Source organism: Lissotriton helveticus, chromosome 3_1, assembly GCF_964261635.1.
Source record: "Lissotriton helveticus chromosome 3_1, aLisHel1.1, whole genome shotgun sequence".
In the NCBI taxonomy this organism is placed as follows: Eukaryota; Metazoa; Chordata; class Amphibia; order Caudata; family Salamandridae; genus Lissotriton; species Lissotriton helveticus.
Window position 1 is genome coordinate 23,626,272 of NC_136061.1, and position 17,852 is coordinate 23,644,123.

At 50.8% G+C, this 17,852-nt stretch overlaps 1 protein-coding gene across 1 annotated transcript in view; it reads left to right on the plus strand.

Moving 5' to 3' along the window:
- The window catches only part of STK11IP (serine/threonine kinase 11 interacting protein), a 291,281-nt gene that overhangs the window by 257,101 nt on the left and 16,328 nt on the right, over positions 1–17,852 (plus strand). The window contains exons 22-25 of the mRNA XM_078683491.1: positions 3,667–3,845; positions 11,369–11,453; positions 12,562–12,653; positions 16,920–17,284. Coding sequence (XP_078539617.1) covers positions 3,667–3,845; positions 11,369–11,453; positions 12,562–12,653; positions 16,920–17,284 — 721 coding nt within the window. The remainder of the gene's footprint in view (positions 1–3,666; positions 3,846–11,368; positions 11,454–12,561; positions 12,654–16,919; positions 17,285–17,852) is intronic.

Below are 17,852 nucleotides of genomic sequence, written 5' to 3' on the forward strand. Positions count from 1 at the left end.
TTGCTTCCTCCTGGAGTCAGAGGTCCTCCTGCTTTTTGCATCTCTTAAGCACATAAACAGGAGACTGACCACCTGACCCATGGAGGCCAGTTCCGGCCCCTGGGGGTACTCGTTTGAGTCCTATTGTTCTAGCAGGAGTCAGAAGCCGGATACTCCTTCCAACATGGCTGCCACTTCCAGCTGGAGTCTTCCCAGGCCCAGGAATGTTCCCAGGAGGCAGAGGTTGAGGTGCCAGATTTACCCTGCGCACGAGCTTGTAACTGGAGAGAATCTTGAAAAGAAGAGTCAAACTGCAGGTATTTAGAGCCTCTTTATTATTGACCAGTCCCGACAACTCCCAGGCAGCAAGTGCCAGAGTCCCCATATTCCATGTTCCACGCAGGGAACATGGATGCAAGAGGTTCCATGCAGACACAAAGAAAGGACCCAACAAATCTGCAACCGAATCATGATTATATTCTTCGCGTCCCCCCACCTCCTTTTGCAGCAATTCCATTCCAGTAACATTAACCAGGGTCCCCTGTTTTAACATGGCAGGATCCAGCTGCCACCAAGAGAGGGTGTGTTCAGCTCTGGCCCCTCCCCTACCTGACCGGGTAAAGCTGGTTTTCCCTCTTCTGTGGGTGGAGCCTGACTGTCTAGGGAGGGCCTGAGGGGTGAATGGAAGAATCCATTCCTTGCATCTCCAAGTCAAAACAGGTAGTGCTTAAGCCGCCCTCTGTCCTTTCAACTGTTCCTGTCCACTACTGGAGAGCTAATTCTTGCTAAGGGATCAGTGGTGAACACCCTCTGATCTTTCCTCGATTTAGAGGCAAAGTTCCATAATTCTCCCAGCCAAGTTATGTAATTCAAGCTCTGGAGACGTAATTGGCGACAGAACTGTCTTTCCCTCCTGCTGTGACTGGTGACTGGCTTTCTGAGGGTCCTGGGAATTAATAGGAGAAACTCTCCCTGGCATCTGGAAGTCAAGAGGTAGTGATAAAAGCTGACCCTTCTTCTGAAAACGTGTCTGGTCCACTCCCAGATAGTGAGTGGTCAGCAGTTACCATCCATTTCCTGGAGCTAGAGGCAGGCGGTTGTCGTCTGAGCCAGGGTCTCCCAGGCAAGGATGTGTACTCCAGCACGGGGGGTGCGATGAGCAGCAAAACCGGCTTTAAGCCGGTTCTTGCTCAGGCAGCCTGAAGTACCATTTTACAAAGTTACTTTTAAGTTATCAAAAATCTGATTTCACGATTAAGTCCGGTTTCATAAACTAAGCAGGAAATAACTTTATAGAATTTTCTAGCCCATTTGTAAGTGCATTTTTAAAATAAATATTCTAATCCTACTTGGGCTTATTAGGGAAACGTCTAGCCAGGCCTATGTAGTGAAATATCTTTTAGGTTTTATTTCACTGTGAGGGCACGCTAACACCAATGTAGCACGTTACAACGTGTGCTTTTACCACGCGTAGGTAACAACTAACACCAATATGACTGTTCACTTTTATTTTTTATATATATAAGCAATCTGCCTTGTGGGCGTACAATGCACACTTGAAGAGTGACTTATGAATATATAAAAATAGGTTTTTCCTACATAGCAAAGGCATGTGCCATGGAGTCACTCAGTACTTTTAATCCACAGCACAGCACAGAGCACTGTGGTGCCCCTGGCAGATGTATATTTTTATCATGTCTCTGGGTGGTGTAAATACGCACTGCAGCCCACATATAACATTTTAATGTCCAGGCCAAAGGCACAAGGTAGGCATCATTTACAATGGACTGCAAGAAAAATTGAACAGGCCGGATAAGGGGTTCCAGTGTGCAGCACGTGCTTCAGAAGAGACACACAGGCGGTTTACTACTGTTTAGTAGTTTTAAGGTTCATAACAGCAGCAAAAATAGCTACAACTGCCCCCCACTGGTCAACTCGCATCACACCCTCTACTCTTTCCTCCACTCTTCCCTCTGCTGGTCAATTTGCATATCTTCCTCCCCTTCTCCCTCTGCTGTCCACTCAGAGTGCAGATTCTGCTGCTGTTTGTTGTCCAATGCTAGTCTTTGCTGCTGTTCCTTTCTTCCCGGGCTCTACTGGCCCACGTGCAGTCCAGCCTCTGCTGGTCCTTATGAGCCCTCGTCTCCTGTCCTTTCTTGTCATGGCTCATGGTTCACCTTCAATGGCTGCCATCGAACCTTTACAGATGCGTGGCAAACATACAAGAGGTAAAGGGGATGAAGGCAGCTGAGAGCAGGACCGCCATCTTGTCCTGCCCCGCATATGGGGTCTTCAGTGAACGCTAATCATCCTGCTCATGACGTCCAAGATCCAGACATATGTGACTTGACAAACTATACAACACTGGAACATGCAAGTGTGCCAGTCATGGTGGCGGCTTGCAGTTTGTGCAGAGGAAGAGACAGTCAGCACATTTCTAGCCGCGAGCCCATGGCACGGCCTGTCCGTCAGTTCCGTGCTCCCAGGCGCCAGTCCCTCCAGAGAATTGTATGGGGGTGCAGAATCCGTCCTTGATACTGTGTGGAGGGAACTTGTTGGGTGATCCGTCGGACTAGTAAATGATGAGCTCTTTCACTCAGCATCACTGAAAACAAGGCCCCACCCCAGTGGGCTTGTAGACCGTTGAGTCAACCCGTGAAAATCTATGGATTAATAGAATCAAACGGGGGGAGGGGGGGGTGAGGGGGGGTGGCTCTACGCTTGTAAATTTAGACTCCCGTCCCTGGAAGGGCTGCTGGCTGTGTTTAGAATAGGGTAGGCACACTCTCTTGTGACGTTTGTGTTGAAGATGGCTGTAGGGAAGGCATAAGAGCTGCGACTCTGGGGAGTGCGGACTGTGATGTGCTGTGGAATGGTATAAGATGGTGTAGGAGTGCTTTGGTGTGTGCACAGTGCAGCGGCACTCGGTGGGGGGGAATTGCATACTTGTTATAAATGGTGATATAGAGAAGTTTATCACTATGTTGTAGGAGCACTGACAAAAAGGATTGAGTAGGAGCTCAGGATATGGGGGGTGAATTGCATCCTAGATTCAACAGCTGATGTATAGGAGCTGGGTAATACGGTGTAGGAGCACTGAATGCGGGGATGAACTCCATGCTAGAAACAGCGGATGATGTAGAGCAGCTGGTCAATCCAGTGTGGATGCACTAGCAGTGAAGATGGTGTAGGAGTGCTTGAGCATGTACATGATGTAGAATTACTGATGATAGTGTAGGGGTACTTGAGAGCGTGAATAGTGTAGACGCTCAGGGTGTAGGGAGGTTTGGAATAGAAGAATTAGTGGATGGTGTAGGGGAGGTGGTTGATGAAGTGTTGAAGCTCAGGCATTAAACATTGTGAATGAGTTCTCGGGTGCGTAAGTGGTGTCGGCGCTCTGGATATGGGGGTGACTGGAATGCAGGGTGCAGTGGATGGTGTAGCGGAGGCGGTTACTGTGACACAGGAGCTCTGGTTGCAGTGGATTCTGTCGCAACGTTGACTCTACTGAGATGTGTACGAATGGAGTAGGCTTTGGGTCATGGCCTAGCAATGCAGGCCGTGGGATGTCCTTCAGGTCCTTATGCTGTGATCATATATGTCTGCGTGCTAGGAAAGGTTGTACGCAGTGGCCAAGAGGGCTCCTCGCGAGTAACAGGTTGACTGTCATCTACTTTCCAATCGCAGGGGCCCGCCTTCAAGCTGGCTTCGGAAGAGGGCCACACATCAGCTGACTTCCTTGATGCACCTGGAGTTTGGTCTTTGGAGCCAGGTCCTGCACATGGGATTTGAAAATCCTCTGACATCCTACAGCCTCCTGATCCGGAACCAGATCCGCTGCGATAAGTTCTACCAGTGCTTCCGGGGTGAGGACCTAGAATCTGAAGAAGACCAGGGATTGGATTGAAGGCTATGAGGCGGGGGGCGGGAGGCGCTGAGCAAGGGGACTGGAAGCTAAAGTGCTTTAGGTGGCTTCTAAAAGGGGGCAATATCCAAGAAATCTTTAACAGGCAAATGCTTTATGGCAGAATGATCGTTCGATGGTGGGAGGGTGCCCCACTAGAGGGATCATAGACTGATGCAGAGTGAGGTACAGTAAGAGGGACTGAGCTCTGTTTGGTGCTTGGTGAGTGGCTGGTCCTTTCTCCACAGTGACCAAGACAGGCAGGGGCTGCCCTGGCTGTTCTTGATAAAAAGAGCGTCCCCCTTGTAAGAAAGTGGCTCTGTATATACTGGACCAAAGTAAGGTACAGTGTGCAACGAGTCCACAGTCCCCAGAGGTTTGGCAGGCGCTAAAGTTAGATATATCCTTACTCTCTAAAGTGGTAGTTGGTCGTGCTGTAAGGTAGTATCAGAGGACAGTATAAAGCATTTGTTGTACACACTCAGTGAGCAAATGGTCTCACACACTCAAGAACTGAACTCTAGGCCAATTGTTTTGTATATAAAAATATATAGTTGTTTATTTTAGAACCACAAGTAGGTATCATAAATACTTTCTCAGAATGAGATGTTGCAATTGAATACTTTCAAATTGCAGTAGACTTTTAAATGCAATAGCTACAGTTGTTGCAATAGGTAACACAAGTTAAACACAAAATAACATTGAGCTCAATGGGAAGTTTTAAATAAATGCAATAAAATCATTTTACAAATGTTTTTTCTTACGCAGGGCTGGATCCTGGATTCAGCCCTGGTGCATTTCCTGTAAACAGTTGAAATACATCGTTTTTGTTACACAGGCGATTTTTAAGGAATATTTGTACATTTTGAGAATCGACAGAAGAAACTTTGGTATAAACCAGGCAATGTATTCCTGGGAAGGAAAATTGGGTTAACAGTATATCACGGTTATTATGACTTTTCAGGTTCAGTGCTGGGCTCAAAGATACAGCACTGGGATCTCTCCTGGTAGCAGGTGAGTCATTGTGTTACCAGTATATCATGGTTATAATGACTTTTCAGGTTCAGTGCTGGGCTCAAAGATACAGCACTGGGATCTCTCCTGATAGCAGGTGAGTAACTTTGTATTTGTTGTTCGGCTGATTTATAGTGAAATTTTAAAGTTGCCAAAACTCGACACTTTTGAGTGAAACCCAGCCAATGTTACGCTATGGAGCAAGCCAAGTTATCGGTCTATGGGTAAGGACTCGACTGGCAGAGTTAAGGTTCTCGGGGTAGACTCAGGGGTCTGCCAGGGTCAGGTAGGTACAGTTGTTTCACCCTCAGCGGCACAGGGGCAGCCGGGTGCAGAGAGAGTAGGCCCAATGTTATCCTATGGAGGATAAGGGGCCTTGGTTGGTGGCTGCAAGCAGGCAGGCCACGCGGCTGTGGGAGCTGAGCTCCTGGTCACTTACACAGGGCAAGTGGGGAAGTACAGTAGGATAGATGCTGCACTCCCACTGGCACTCGGGCAGCTGGGCGCAGGGTTCTTTTGGGCCTTTGGGCGCCCAATGTATTTCAACGGAAAAGCTGGAAGTTGAACTAAGGCTGCAGGCTCGGGGATGGAGAGTCTTCAGGTGCGACCACCACTTCGAGAGGTAAGTTGGGATGTTGTAAGATAGGTAGGCACCCCGGAGTTGGACACGGGGCCGTAGGGCCCGGGTGCATGGGTGTCTTTTGGTGTCGGGAAACCTTACCCTCAGCTGGTCACGGTTGGAGGGGTCCTTGGTGTTGAGGATGCAGACGTCGTCAGGAGCGTCGATGAGGGTCCTTGGATGCTGTATTCTTGGTCACAGTCGCCGGGGAGACATCCTTGTGGTCTCTGTCCACTCACGGGCTGGGCTTGGCGGGTGCAAAGTGAGCTGAATTTGCGGTTCCTGGCTGGCAGGGGTTGTTGTTGTTTGAGCAGAGCCACTGCACGTGGGAGTCCCAGTCTTTAGATGAGCAAGGCAGTCAGGTCCTCCGGGGTTTTCTAGGTTGCTGACCACAGGAGACGCCGGAATTTAGCAGGAGAAGGTTCAAGGATCAACAGGCCGGTAGGGCTGGGGCAATGTCAGTGGGTGTCGTCCTCTTGTTAGCAACTGCACGGCAGGTCTTCTTTCTTCTTGTTTCAAAATCGGGATCTGAGGAAGGAAGGTTCAGGGTGTGCCCCCAAATACTATATTTAGGGGCGTTACAGGTAGGGCAAGGGCAGAGACCAATGCGTCCCTGTCCTGGGGTGAGTACACCCCCTATGCTGCCACTCTGCAGTGGGAGGGGGGCAGGAGCCTAGCTCTGATTGGGTAGAGCTCCCCCTTCTCAAAATGAGGAGAGCCCGGAGTTGTGCTTTACTTCGCCTCCCCCACCTGAGGGGTGGGGTTGGCAGAGGTTGGCACACCTCCTTTCCTTCCTTTGTTTTTCCCTCCTGTCTCCCTGCCAGAGTGGGGGTCAGAACCGGTGGGGGCCAGTTGCTTAGTACAAGTGGCCTGGAGAAGCTCACAAAGGCGGCATGCCTTTGAAGCTTCCCCTGCCCATCCTGGGGGAGGAGAACTAGCACCTCGTCCCAGGATGTACATTGTTGCAGGCCCCAGAGAGCGGAGGGCTCTCTACGTGTCTGCTGGGTGGCAGCCTAGGCAGCCTCTCAGTCCAGACACAGGATGTGGGTTGGTTTCAGGAGGCAACTCTAAGTTGCCCACTGTCGTGCATTGTACATTAAATCCTACACTCGCATCAGTGCGGATTTAATGTGCTGAGAAACTTGATACCAAACTCCTGTCTTCAGTGTAGCCATTATGGTGCTGTGGAGTTCGTAATGATAACCTCCCAGCACTACATACTCTTAATGGCAGAACTGCACTTACAGTGCCCAGGAATGGCCCTAGGTACTGTAGGGGCACATGGCTCATGCACCTGTGCCCCCACCACTGGCATAGTGCACCCAGCTAGATGGGTGACTGAGGTATGCCAGGGCAGTGTGTTTGTGGGCATGGCACACAAGGATGTGTGCCATGTCGACTCTCAGTTTAGTTCTGCACCAAGACATGCAGCCTGCAAAGGCAGTGTGTGTGTGTGTGTGTGTGTCAGGGTACAGGGTCTCTAAGGGTGGCACAATATGTGCTGCAGCCCTTAGGGTACTTCTCTGGTCACAGTGCCCTGGGTACCTAGGGCACCATTTACCAGGGGCTGACCTGTGGTCATAGATGCCAGTTGGGTTTAGGCTTCAATGCAGTTAAGGGAAGGAACAAAGGCACTGGGTACCTGATTGGCAGGACCCCAGGGCACACTCAGTCAAAGTACATCAGCAATTCAGCAAAAAGTGGGGGCATACCATGCAAGAAAAGATGGCACTTTCTCACCCCCCCCCAGCACAGAGGGTAGAAGGGAAGGTGATGGACCCCCCCAGCACTGTAGCCTTACAATTCCATCAGAGAGTACCAGCTGCCACTCACTGCGTGGTGACGACAATTTTCATGAAAGTGAATGGCGCACGGCATAGATATTCGAGGAAATGGCCAATGCTGGCACCAAGAATTCCAGCTTGCTCATTTGGCTCCCATGGCCTCTGATGTTCAGCAGGTAGAAACGTCTGAGGTGTAGTGTGAAGCACGCATTCAGAAGACCTAGTCTGCTTTCAGCCTGCAGCGCTGCTTCCTCTAAGAGATTCTAGCCATTCACACCTGTCAGTGTAGGACACCAGTGGTTAGCGCCGGTGCTCCTTCATATTGGGAGCATGGAAGCAATCATCTCTATCTAGGCCCGCCTGAAACACCGGCGGTTAGCGGCGATGCTCCGACCCGCTGGGAGCATGGAGGCAATCTCTGTCTAGGCCCGCCTGAACCTAATAATCGGTGGCTTCTCCCTTTCCAGAAAAGAGCAGTGGGAGTGGCGTGCTGGCTCTGTAGACCTAAATATGTTATAAGACGAGACTGTCCTCCCACTTTCTTCAAATCAAAGAAGGATTCTGCAGGAAGCTTTCTGCATATCCAGTGGGTTATTACACCTTGGGCTTACTTTTCTCTCCTAAATACTGGCGGTGTATGCCACTGCCAGGCTACTTAGTTCTAGCTACTGCTCCCTCCATCTTTGGAAGAGCCTCTCACCGCCTCAGACTGATGAACAGTCTCTCCAATGCTGAGGACATTTGGAGGGTCTTTTGAGCATGTTTTCTCCTCTGAGTGGACGTTACTTCTTGTGAGTCCATTGCTGTTTCTGCTGTAGTCCTCTGTGTTTTTACCTTCTTCATCTTCTGATTCCATCTTGTAATAATGCGTTCAATGGATAAATGGAGGTTGAACTCTTCTTGGTGCCATGGCGGACGGGGGGGAAGGGGGAGCTTCTTTAGAGGCTTGATAGACCGCACCTTCCCACCCCCGTCACCTTAAAGAAGAGTGCTGCTGGGTCATTGTTCAATAGACGTGTGAATCTACACCAGGGATCTGTGCTGGACCTCCGCTTTCATCTTATTATAGTAATACACACACACACACACACATATATATATATATATATATCAACGCTCCAAATGGTGACCAACTCGAGCAGCACTTACACACGACACGCTTTTCCCCAATAAAAGCGATTTTATTTAGAATGCACAGCTTCGTTCCTCAGTTGTTAAAGGCATACGGCTGCCGCCTGACGCGTTTCGTAATTTACTTCCTCAGAGGCGCTGCTGTCGAAGGAAGCACCGGGCCACATCCGCCTAATTTAATCCCATCGCACGCTGATATGAAGCTGCTCTGAATGAGTCAATGCACTGTATCTTCTGGGAGATGTAGTCTGTCTTGCCTCCTTTTATATTTGCAAGATTATCGGCTCTCCATGGGCCCCAAGGAATTGAAGCAGCGCTCTGTCCATGTGCCGTGTGCCAATGATGACCTCTCAAATGACATCTCTGATGAGATCACTGATGACATCATCCAAAGAGTGTGTTAGTTTGTGTTATAGTTAACATAGTGGAGGATAGCTGCCACATTGCTTCCCTATCAACTTTTTTACACCCTGTGTCCTGCTAATTGGTACAAGTGTTTAGAAAACACGTGTGCTCCTGATGCATCATGTGTGTGTAGAGGTTTTGAACGCGTTATAAATCTTTGTATTGAACAGTAACTCTGTGTAGGTGCCAGTTGGTGACTTGTGTTCAGCATTTTCCGCACAAGGTTTTTGTTCTGTAGGAAAAGTTTCTAACAGGCAAAGATTGTGCAGAGTAGATACTAGGAATTGTAAGTAGCCTTGAGTTATTGGACAGAATCGTCTCAGCATGACCGGTTCTACATAACATAGAAGACTGTGTGCACCAGGTACTAACCTATGTACGTGTGCATCTTTTGCTTCAGAAGATGGGCTGTCCGTGAAGCTGTCACCACAGTATGAAGGCTGCTGGTAGTATGATCGTCTGCACCTCCAGACTTTGGTTATTTTAAGTCAATACTGTCTTTTTTGACAAGTGTTGCATAGAGTGTGCACTCTTCTTAGTAGATACGTTTGACTCAGAAGTTTTACAGTGTTGTAGAGAGTAAACTCTCTCCATAGAGTAAACACTGTTTACAGTGCCCACTTTTCTACTCATATCAATTTCAACTCAATGTAGGTTTTTGTGACTGTAACGGGTTCGATGCAGATAAAATCTGTCCGTAGCAGGACATTCATTTTGGAACAGACGTTGAGTATCTTGAGAAACTTGGCTTTAACCGTTGTGTACAGATTGAACACCGTGTGCAAATGAGGGTTTACAATATATCTGTGGTTGATTGTTAATGCGGACTACGCTGCTTGTGAAGTTTATGGTATAGGGTCAACGTTGCATATAACCCATGCTCTCTAAACCCAAGGGAGTTGTATCTGTGATGGCATTAGTGATGCTTCATATTATTCTGAGCTTTTTTGTACTTACTTTCAGGCCTCTACTGCCATGCTAGTTTATGGAGTAGTGTGTACAAAAGAAGCTTGGATGATTTCTTCAACGAGGGGATCAGTGATGTCATAAATGACGTCATTTAGCATGTCATGAGTGATGTCATGTGACGTCATAAGCAATGCATAGCGGGGACGCAAATTATAGTTAGCTCTTCTAACTAAATATAACTGCTGAATTTCTGTGTTTTTTGAGTTCACAACATAAATGTTGTTTCCGTCATATTCACCTAACTATGACGTTAGTTTAACTTTTCATTTTTTTTCAGTGAATTTTTACATTTTCTTAAACCAAAAACATCTCTTATTCACACCTAACTATGTTACTTTAACCTTTAGGTTTTTTCAGTGAATTTCTAGGATTTTTCAAATGTAAAGAAATATTATATTTCCATATGTAAAGCTAATTCCTCGCAATGCACAACCCTGTGGCCAACCCCTGCAGCCCCCTCCCATCCCCCCCCCCCCCCACACCACAGGCAGCCAACCCCACGCTGAGCACGGCCATTTGTTGCTTCCAACTCCCTACATTACATAAAAGGGTAAACCCAAAAGTACTGGGACCTGGGTATTCAATGTTTCAGGGAATGTGGTCACAGTATGTACATTTAGAGAGCACAGACAATGCTTTATACTTGATCAGGAGTGAAAACAATTGCACAATTGATTAATAAATTATGTTATTTAATCACATCCTCATCACAACATATTATATGGGGGTAGGTAGGTGTTTTTTTGTGAGGATTAGGGTTTAGTGGAAAGTTTTCAAAGGTCCAGTGTGGTCACAAAAAATGCATAGTTGACGTCACATAAGCATATTTACTTAAGCCACATAAGAAAACAATTGTACACCTAGCCAACAGAACACAGTAACACTAATTTGTTGTTCATGGATAGGCGAAGATGTAAAAGTCGACGTTTCGACCCCTGATAGACGTAGGTTGATTTCCACCTTACTATGGGGTCTTCCTCAGGGTTGAGATGTTTGGTGGGGGTGAAGGAGGGCACCAAAAAGCCGCCTCATTTGTGGCGCTGATTCAACTGCAGTGCACAGGGGTTTGGTTTCTGCGGCTCCGACGAGGGATACTGGCCTCAAACTCGAGGGATGTGATGAACCACCACCTGTGTTGCTAAGCCTTTTGGAGTCCGTGGGAGCCCAGGATCAGCAGACCGGTCAGCTTAGTTGTGGTGCCTGCATATGCGGTGAAGTGACTCCTTCACTTCAGGTGTCTTGGAGGTCCACAGGACTTGGAAGGTTCCTGTATGGATCATAGGCACGGACGTTGGAGCAGACGGGCAGGACGACAAGACCTGGAGCAGCAGGAGTTTTCTAGGTGCACAGCGACTGACGTACTGATTCGCAGGATCCCAGTGAGACTAGTCAGAAACAGCATAGCACCAGGCAAAAAGTGGGGGTACCCATAGGAGCATATCCTACTTTCCTACAATGTTAATTCCCTATAAGTCAACAATGTTATTATTGCATCATGTGCTATTAGTTCTTTATTGTTTTGGTTCTGGCGTGTTTGCTCATACTCTTTCTTTTCTTCTGCAGATATCTTGGAAGACTTACCGCTCCAGCACCGGCTGCGGTTCAGGCAGGAGATCAAGGAGCGGGTGACGCGTCAGCACAGGCTCTGGTACTGGCCCTGGAGAGGGAGGCTGGGGCGTGGTGGCCGGGTGGGGTTAGTGATAAAGGTGGATGTCGGGTCATGATGCGTCATTGAAGAGCAAAGCAATGTGAAGTCGGTGCCACTGTTCCTCCTTTGTCTGCTGCTACAGCCACTCGCCCAGAGGAAGATGGAACGGGGTCACCGGGATTAAAACTGCGTGTAAATACCCAGTACCGAACACCTGCTTCCCCTGTGCTGGTGGAGGGCTAGCAGTGATAGGACTGGTAACACGGCCCACCACATCCAGCGTCAGTAGTTGCAGACCTGTCTCTACCTCTGCCCTGGAGTAGTGGTGGTAGCAGCGGCACTTGCGGTGGTGGTGGTGGTGGTGGCGGTGGCGGCAGTGATGGGTGGTAGTGGTGGTCGTGGCTGCAGCGGTGGCACCGACTGTGGTGGTTGGGAGCTGATGTGAGTGTTGCGGTTCATTGTAGATGCAGAGTTGTTATCTCTTGCTCTGAATGGGAGCTGTTCTTGGGGAGCTTCGTGCACTGCCCAGTAGTAGAAAGGCGTGGCCTTTGTAGACTGAAGGGGGAGGTGGGTGAATGTGTAACATTGGATGGTGCAGCCCTTTCACACTGGAGGGATGTTGGAGAGGTGGGTTGGGGGCATTGTCTCCAGTATTATGAGGCAAGGGGTCATTGCCTGTAGCCTTGTGATTGGGAAGTGCAGATGCGACACACTTTCTGTTATGAGACGGTCACAGTCCTTGCACTGAAACCGGGTCTGGAGAAGCAGGATCAAATTTAGGCCACTAGCTATGTATTGTAGCAGTTGCTTCTTCCTGTGGTGCTGCAGCAGAGATGTGTGGGGGAGGTTTGAGGGGGGGGTAAAGGGTACTACATCATGTGCCCGGGAGAGGGGGGTGTGTATCGTGTTCCTGGGTCTGTTGCCAAGGGCATGTGTATCATGGTGCTGGCGGGGTACCTTTTCCCGGGTTCCACAGATGCTTCTGTAGGACAACCCCTCAGGGATTCTGCAATCATTCTTTCCCAACAGTAAGGTTGATGGAGGGCGTCCATCTAGGTCAGTTAGTGCAGTTTCTGAAGTGAGAAGTAACCACACCTCTTGTCCACAGGCCGGTCCTGGGAGAACTGCTGGTCACCGAAGAACCACCCAACCTCCGAGTGTCTCCACACTACTTCTACCTGCTGGTGCACATTGCTCAAGGTAAGACCTGCCACGTCACCCAGAGTAGGACCTGCCACGTCACCCACCGTGAAACCTACCACGTCACCCAGAGTAGGACCTGCCATGTCAGCCACATTAGGACCTGCCACGTCACCCAGAGTAGGACCTGCCACGTCACCCATAGTAGGACCTGCCACGTCACCCAGAGTAGGACCTGCCATGTCAGCCACATTAGGACCTGCCACGTCACCCACCGTAAGACTTACCACGTCACTCAGAGTCTGACCTGCCACAAAATTCCCAGTTATACCTGTCAGGTCAACCACAGTACGATCTACCATTGTCACTCGACCTGCTAACATTACTCAAATTAAACCGTTTGTTGCATTCATCTGTTACAGTTAGACTTAACAGTCCTACCCTGGTGACGCTGTCCATCTCTTCTCCTCGTCCACGGTAATATTGGCCATTATCACCGGAGTCCTGCCCACATCAACTAAGGTAAGACCAGCTCACGTCACTCGTGCCATGCTCTGCCATCAGCCCCAATCACACACGGTAAACCTGGTATAAACGAGTGCTCCTACCTGGTTTTAGACAGTAAGCAGCACAGTTTACAATGTCCCTTTTAATAAGGACCGACTCAGAATCCGTGTACCAGGCTCCTTTGTCTCCTCTTTCAGGGAGTTTGTGTGAGATGTGCGCAGACTGTGCGCACTGGGTGGTGGATCCAGGACGAGATCCTTTTCAGGGCGATGGGGGTCTCCAAATCTTTAGGACCCAGTCTGGCGTCAAACAGCCTATACCACTTGTATGGAGCTCAGTCATGGCCGCCCTTCTGGCCCCCATATATACGTGGTACAGAGGTTAAGGACGACACTTGAGATAACCACGAGTAGTTAGCCACACAGAGTCTTAAGTCGTGGACCAGTTTTATTGTTCCAAGAAGATACCAAATGGCTGGCTTTGAGCGAAGATGCAGAACACAACTGATTCTTTCTCCTCTAGAACTCTCACGCATCTCTTGCCATGAACATTACCCAAATACTCCATAATCATGACTCGTACAAGAAATGTACACACCTTGGTATTCCACTACTGAGCCCAATATGTTCTTCCGCTGCTGAGGCCACCACGTTCTTCCGCTGCTGAGGCCACCACGTTCTTCCGCTGCTGAGGCCACCACGTTCTTCCGCTGCTGAGGCCACCACGTTCTTCCGCTGCTGAGGCCACCACGTTCTTCCGCTGCTGAGGCCACCACGTTCTTCCGCTGCTGAGGCCACCACGTTCTTCCGCTGCTGAGGCCACCACGTTCTTCCGCTGCTGAGGCCACCACGTTCTTCCGCTGCTGAGGCCACCACGTTCTTCCGCTGCTGAGGCCACCACGTTCTTCCGCTGCTGAGGCCACCACGTTCTTCCGCTGCTGAGGCCACCACGTTCTTCCGCTGCTGAGGCCACCACGTTCTTCCGCTGCTGAGGCCACCACGTTCTTCCGCTGCTGAGGCCACCACGTTTTTCCGCTGCTGAGGCCACCACGTTCTTCCGCTGCTGAGGCCACCACGTTCTTCCGCTGCTGAGGCCACCACGTTCTTCCGCTGCTGAGGCCACCACGTTCTTCCGCTGCTGAGGCCACCACGTTCTTCCGCTGCTGAGGCCACCAAGTTCTTCCGCTGCTGAGGCCACCACATTCTTCTGCTGCTGAGGCCACCACATTCTTCTGCTGCTGAGGCCGCCACGTTATTCCACTGCTGATGCCGCCACGTTATTCCACTGCTGATGCCGCCACATTATTCCACGGCTGATGCCGCCACGTTATTCCACTGCTGATGCCGCCACGTTATTCCACTGCTGAGGCCGCCTCGTTATTCCACGGCTGATGCCGCCACGTTATTCCACGGCTGATGCCGCCACGTTATTCCACTGCTGAGGCCGCCTCGTTATTCCACTGCTGAGGCCACCACGTTATTCCACTGCTGATGCCGCCACGTTATTCCACTGCTGATGCCGCCACGTTATTCCACTGCTGATGCCGCCACGTTATTCCACTGCTAATGCCGCCACGTTATTCCACTGCTGAGGCCGCCTCGTTATTCCACTGCTGAGGCCGCCTCGTTATTCCACTGCTGAGGCCACCACGTTATTCCACTGCTGATGCCGCCACGTTATTCCACTGCTGAGGCCGCCACGTTATTCCACTGCTGATGCCGCCACGTTATTCCACTGCTGATGCCGCCACGTTATTCCACTGCTGAGGCCGCCTCGTTATTCCACTGCTGAGGCCGCCACGTTATTCCACTGCTGAGGCCACCCCGTTATTCCACTGCTGAGGCCGCCCCGTTATTCCACTGCTGAGGCCGCCCTGTTAGTCCACTGCTGAGGCCACCTTGTTAGTCCACTGCTGAGGCCACCATGTTAGTCCGCGGCTGAGGCCACCTTGTTATTCCACTGCTGATGCCGCCACGTTATTCCACTGCTGATGCCGCCACGTTATTCCACTGCTGATGCCGCCACATTATTCCACGGCTGATGCCGCCATGTTATTCCACTGCTGATGCCGCCACGTTATTCCACTGCTGAGGCCTCCTCGTTATTCCACGGCTGATGCCGCTACGTTATTCCACGGCTGATGCCGCCACGTTATTCCACTGCTGAGGCCGCCACGTTATTCCACTGCTGAGGCCGCCTTGTTATTCCACTGCTGATGCCACCACGTTATTCCACTGCTGATGCCGCCACGTTATTCCACTGCTGAGGCCGCCTCGTTATTCCACTGCTGAGGCCGCCTCGTTATTCCACTGCTGAGGCCACCACGTTATTCCACTGCTGATGCCGCCACGTTATTCCACTGCTGAGGCCGCCACGTTATTCCACTGCTGAGGCCGCCACGTTATTCCACTGCTGATGCCGCCACGTTATTCCACTGCTGATGCCGCCACGTTATTCCACTGCTGAGGCCGCCTCGTTATTCCACTGCTGAGGCCGCCACGTTATTCCACTGCTGAGGCCACCCCGTTATTCCACTGCTGAGGCCGCCCCGTTATTCCACTGCTGAGGCCGCCCTGTTAGTCCACTGCTGAGGCCACCTTGTTAGTCCACTGCTGAGGCCACCATGTTAGTCCGCGGCTGAGGCCACCTTGTTATTCCACTGCTGATGCCGCCACATTATTCCACTGCTGAGGCCGCCTCGTTATTCCACTGCTGAGGCCGCCACGTTATTCCACTGCTGAGGCCGCCCCGTTATTCCACTGCTGAGGCCGCCCCGTTAGTCCACTGCTGAGGCCACCTTGTTATTCCACTGCTGAGGCCACCACATTACTCCGCTGCTGAGGCCACCACGTTAGACCACTGCTGAGGCCACCACGTTAGACCACTGCTGAGGCCACCACGTTATTCCACTGCTGAGGCCACCCCGTTATTCCACTGCTGAGGCCGCCCCGTTATTCCACTGCTGAGGCCGCCCTGTTAGTCCACTGCTGAGGCCGCCCTGTTAGTCCACTGCTGAGGCCACCTTGTTAGTCCACTGCTGAGGCCACCACATTACTCCGCTGCTGAGGCCACCACGTTAGACCACTGCTGAGGCCATCCCTTTAGTCCGCTGCTGAGCCACCATCGTCCCAGTGCTCTGATCTATGGGCTATCAATTGCATGATCGTGAGTGGATAGTCTTGTCCCCAAGGGTCTTAAGTGAGGGCGTCTACAATACAGTCGCTTAAAGGGAGTACTGACGTATGAACCTGCTCCAGATACCCTCCCAGGCAGTCGTGTTCTCTACAAATCTGACTAAGATATAACATACCATCTATCACCACAGTGGCTGGGATCCCTCCTGGGCTGGTTAGAGCACCAACCAAGGACCCTGGAACGAGGCTTCCCCGCGGGCCCAGGCTCACCAATCGGAGTGGTCGGTTTGTGGCCTGCAACACTTCATTATCTCCCAGTACTGTGCACATGCACTGCTTGATCAGTGCTCCTCTTCCCGGAGCTGCAACACCTCCAAATACGGACACACCCCTTCACCAAGGAACCTCTCTTAGTGCCTGAAGCACCACATTCCATTCCACCGCGGTATCGCAACCACTCGCCAACGTGCACAGACACTACTGTAAGAGTGCACCTTACTCCTGACCTGTAATGCCCCACGCGATCATGTATACGCAGCTGAACTTGTGCATTTGACCCCTAAGCTTCACCACCCTGTTCTTTTCCAGAATTGAGAGCACCCTCTTCCCTTCCCCGCACCCGCTGCTCAGGCTCCACTGAAGCGAAGGCAGCCATCTTCTAAAAGAGTGTTTCTTTCTTCTACAGAAAGCATCGGCTCGCCTGCAGTCCCTGAAAGCTGTCCGTCCGCGGAGTCTAAAGGTGTGGACTGTACCTGTGTCGGCGCTGCCTCTCCCCGGGCACCGGGCATGGCACTTGCCAATGCCATGATCCAGGGCGTGCTCGCGGGGTCACCCTTCACCCTGATAGTCACCGGCACCACCTTGTACCTGCTGGAGGAGACCCACCAATGGATGTATTCTCCGCCACACCCGTCTGATGCAGGCAGCCAGGACATTGATCCCTGTGGCGGCGAAGCCTGCTTAAAGGACAAGCAGCCAATCAGCTGCATCAGTTCTCTGCATGTCTTCCGGAATGCTGATTGCCACCTGCAGATCAGGCTGTACGACGAGGTCAGTATTGCGGAGTTGAGTCTCGCTCTTCTATTCAGAGCTTTCCGTGGCTTAGGTTGCTGCAGCGCACAGGCTCGGATATGAATCCAGGCTTCTGCTTCAAAGAATGTTTGTTTCTGCTCATAAAACAAAAGCTTGGGGCGCTTGGGCTTAAGTGGTGGAGCACATTCATTGGCTAAATCTCCATTGCGATGGAGGCCTTGGTAAGCGCACCATCACTTGAGGCCTTGGCTTATCTCCCAGATTTCAGCCTATGATTTAGAGCAATGCAGACCTCGATGCGCATCTTAAAGCTAACATCTGTGCCAAGCTTCAATCTAACATTTAGAACCCAGGGGGCTTTGGTGTAAATCCTAGCCAACATGTGTGCTGAGCTTGGGTGTAAGCTTAGGAGCACTGGAGGCCTCGGTGTATGTCCTAGAGGTAACGTCTGTGCTGAGCTTGAGTGTAAGCTTTAGAGCACTGGAGGCCTCGGTGTACGTCCTAGAGGTAACGTCTATGCTGAGCTTGGGTGTAAGCTTTAGAGCACTGGAGGCCTCGGTGTACGTCCTAGAGGTAACGTCTGTGC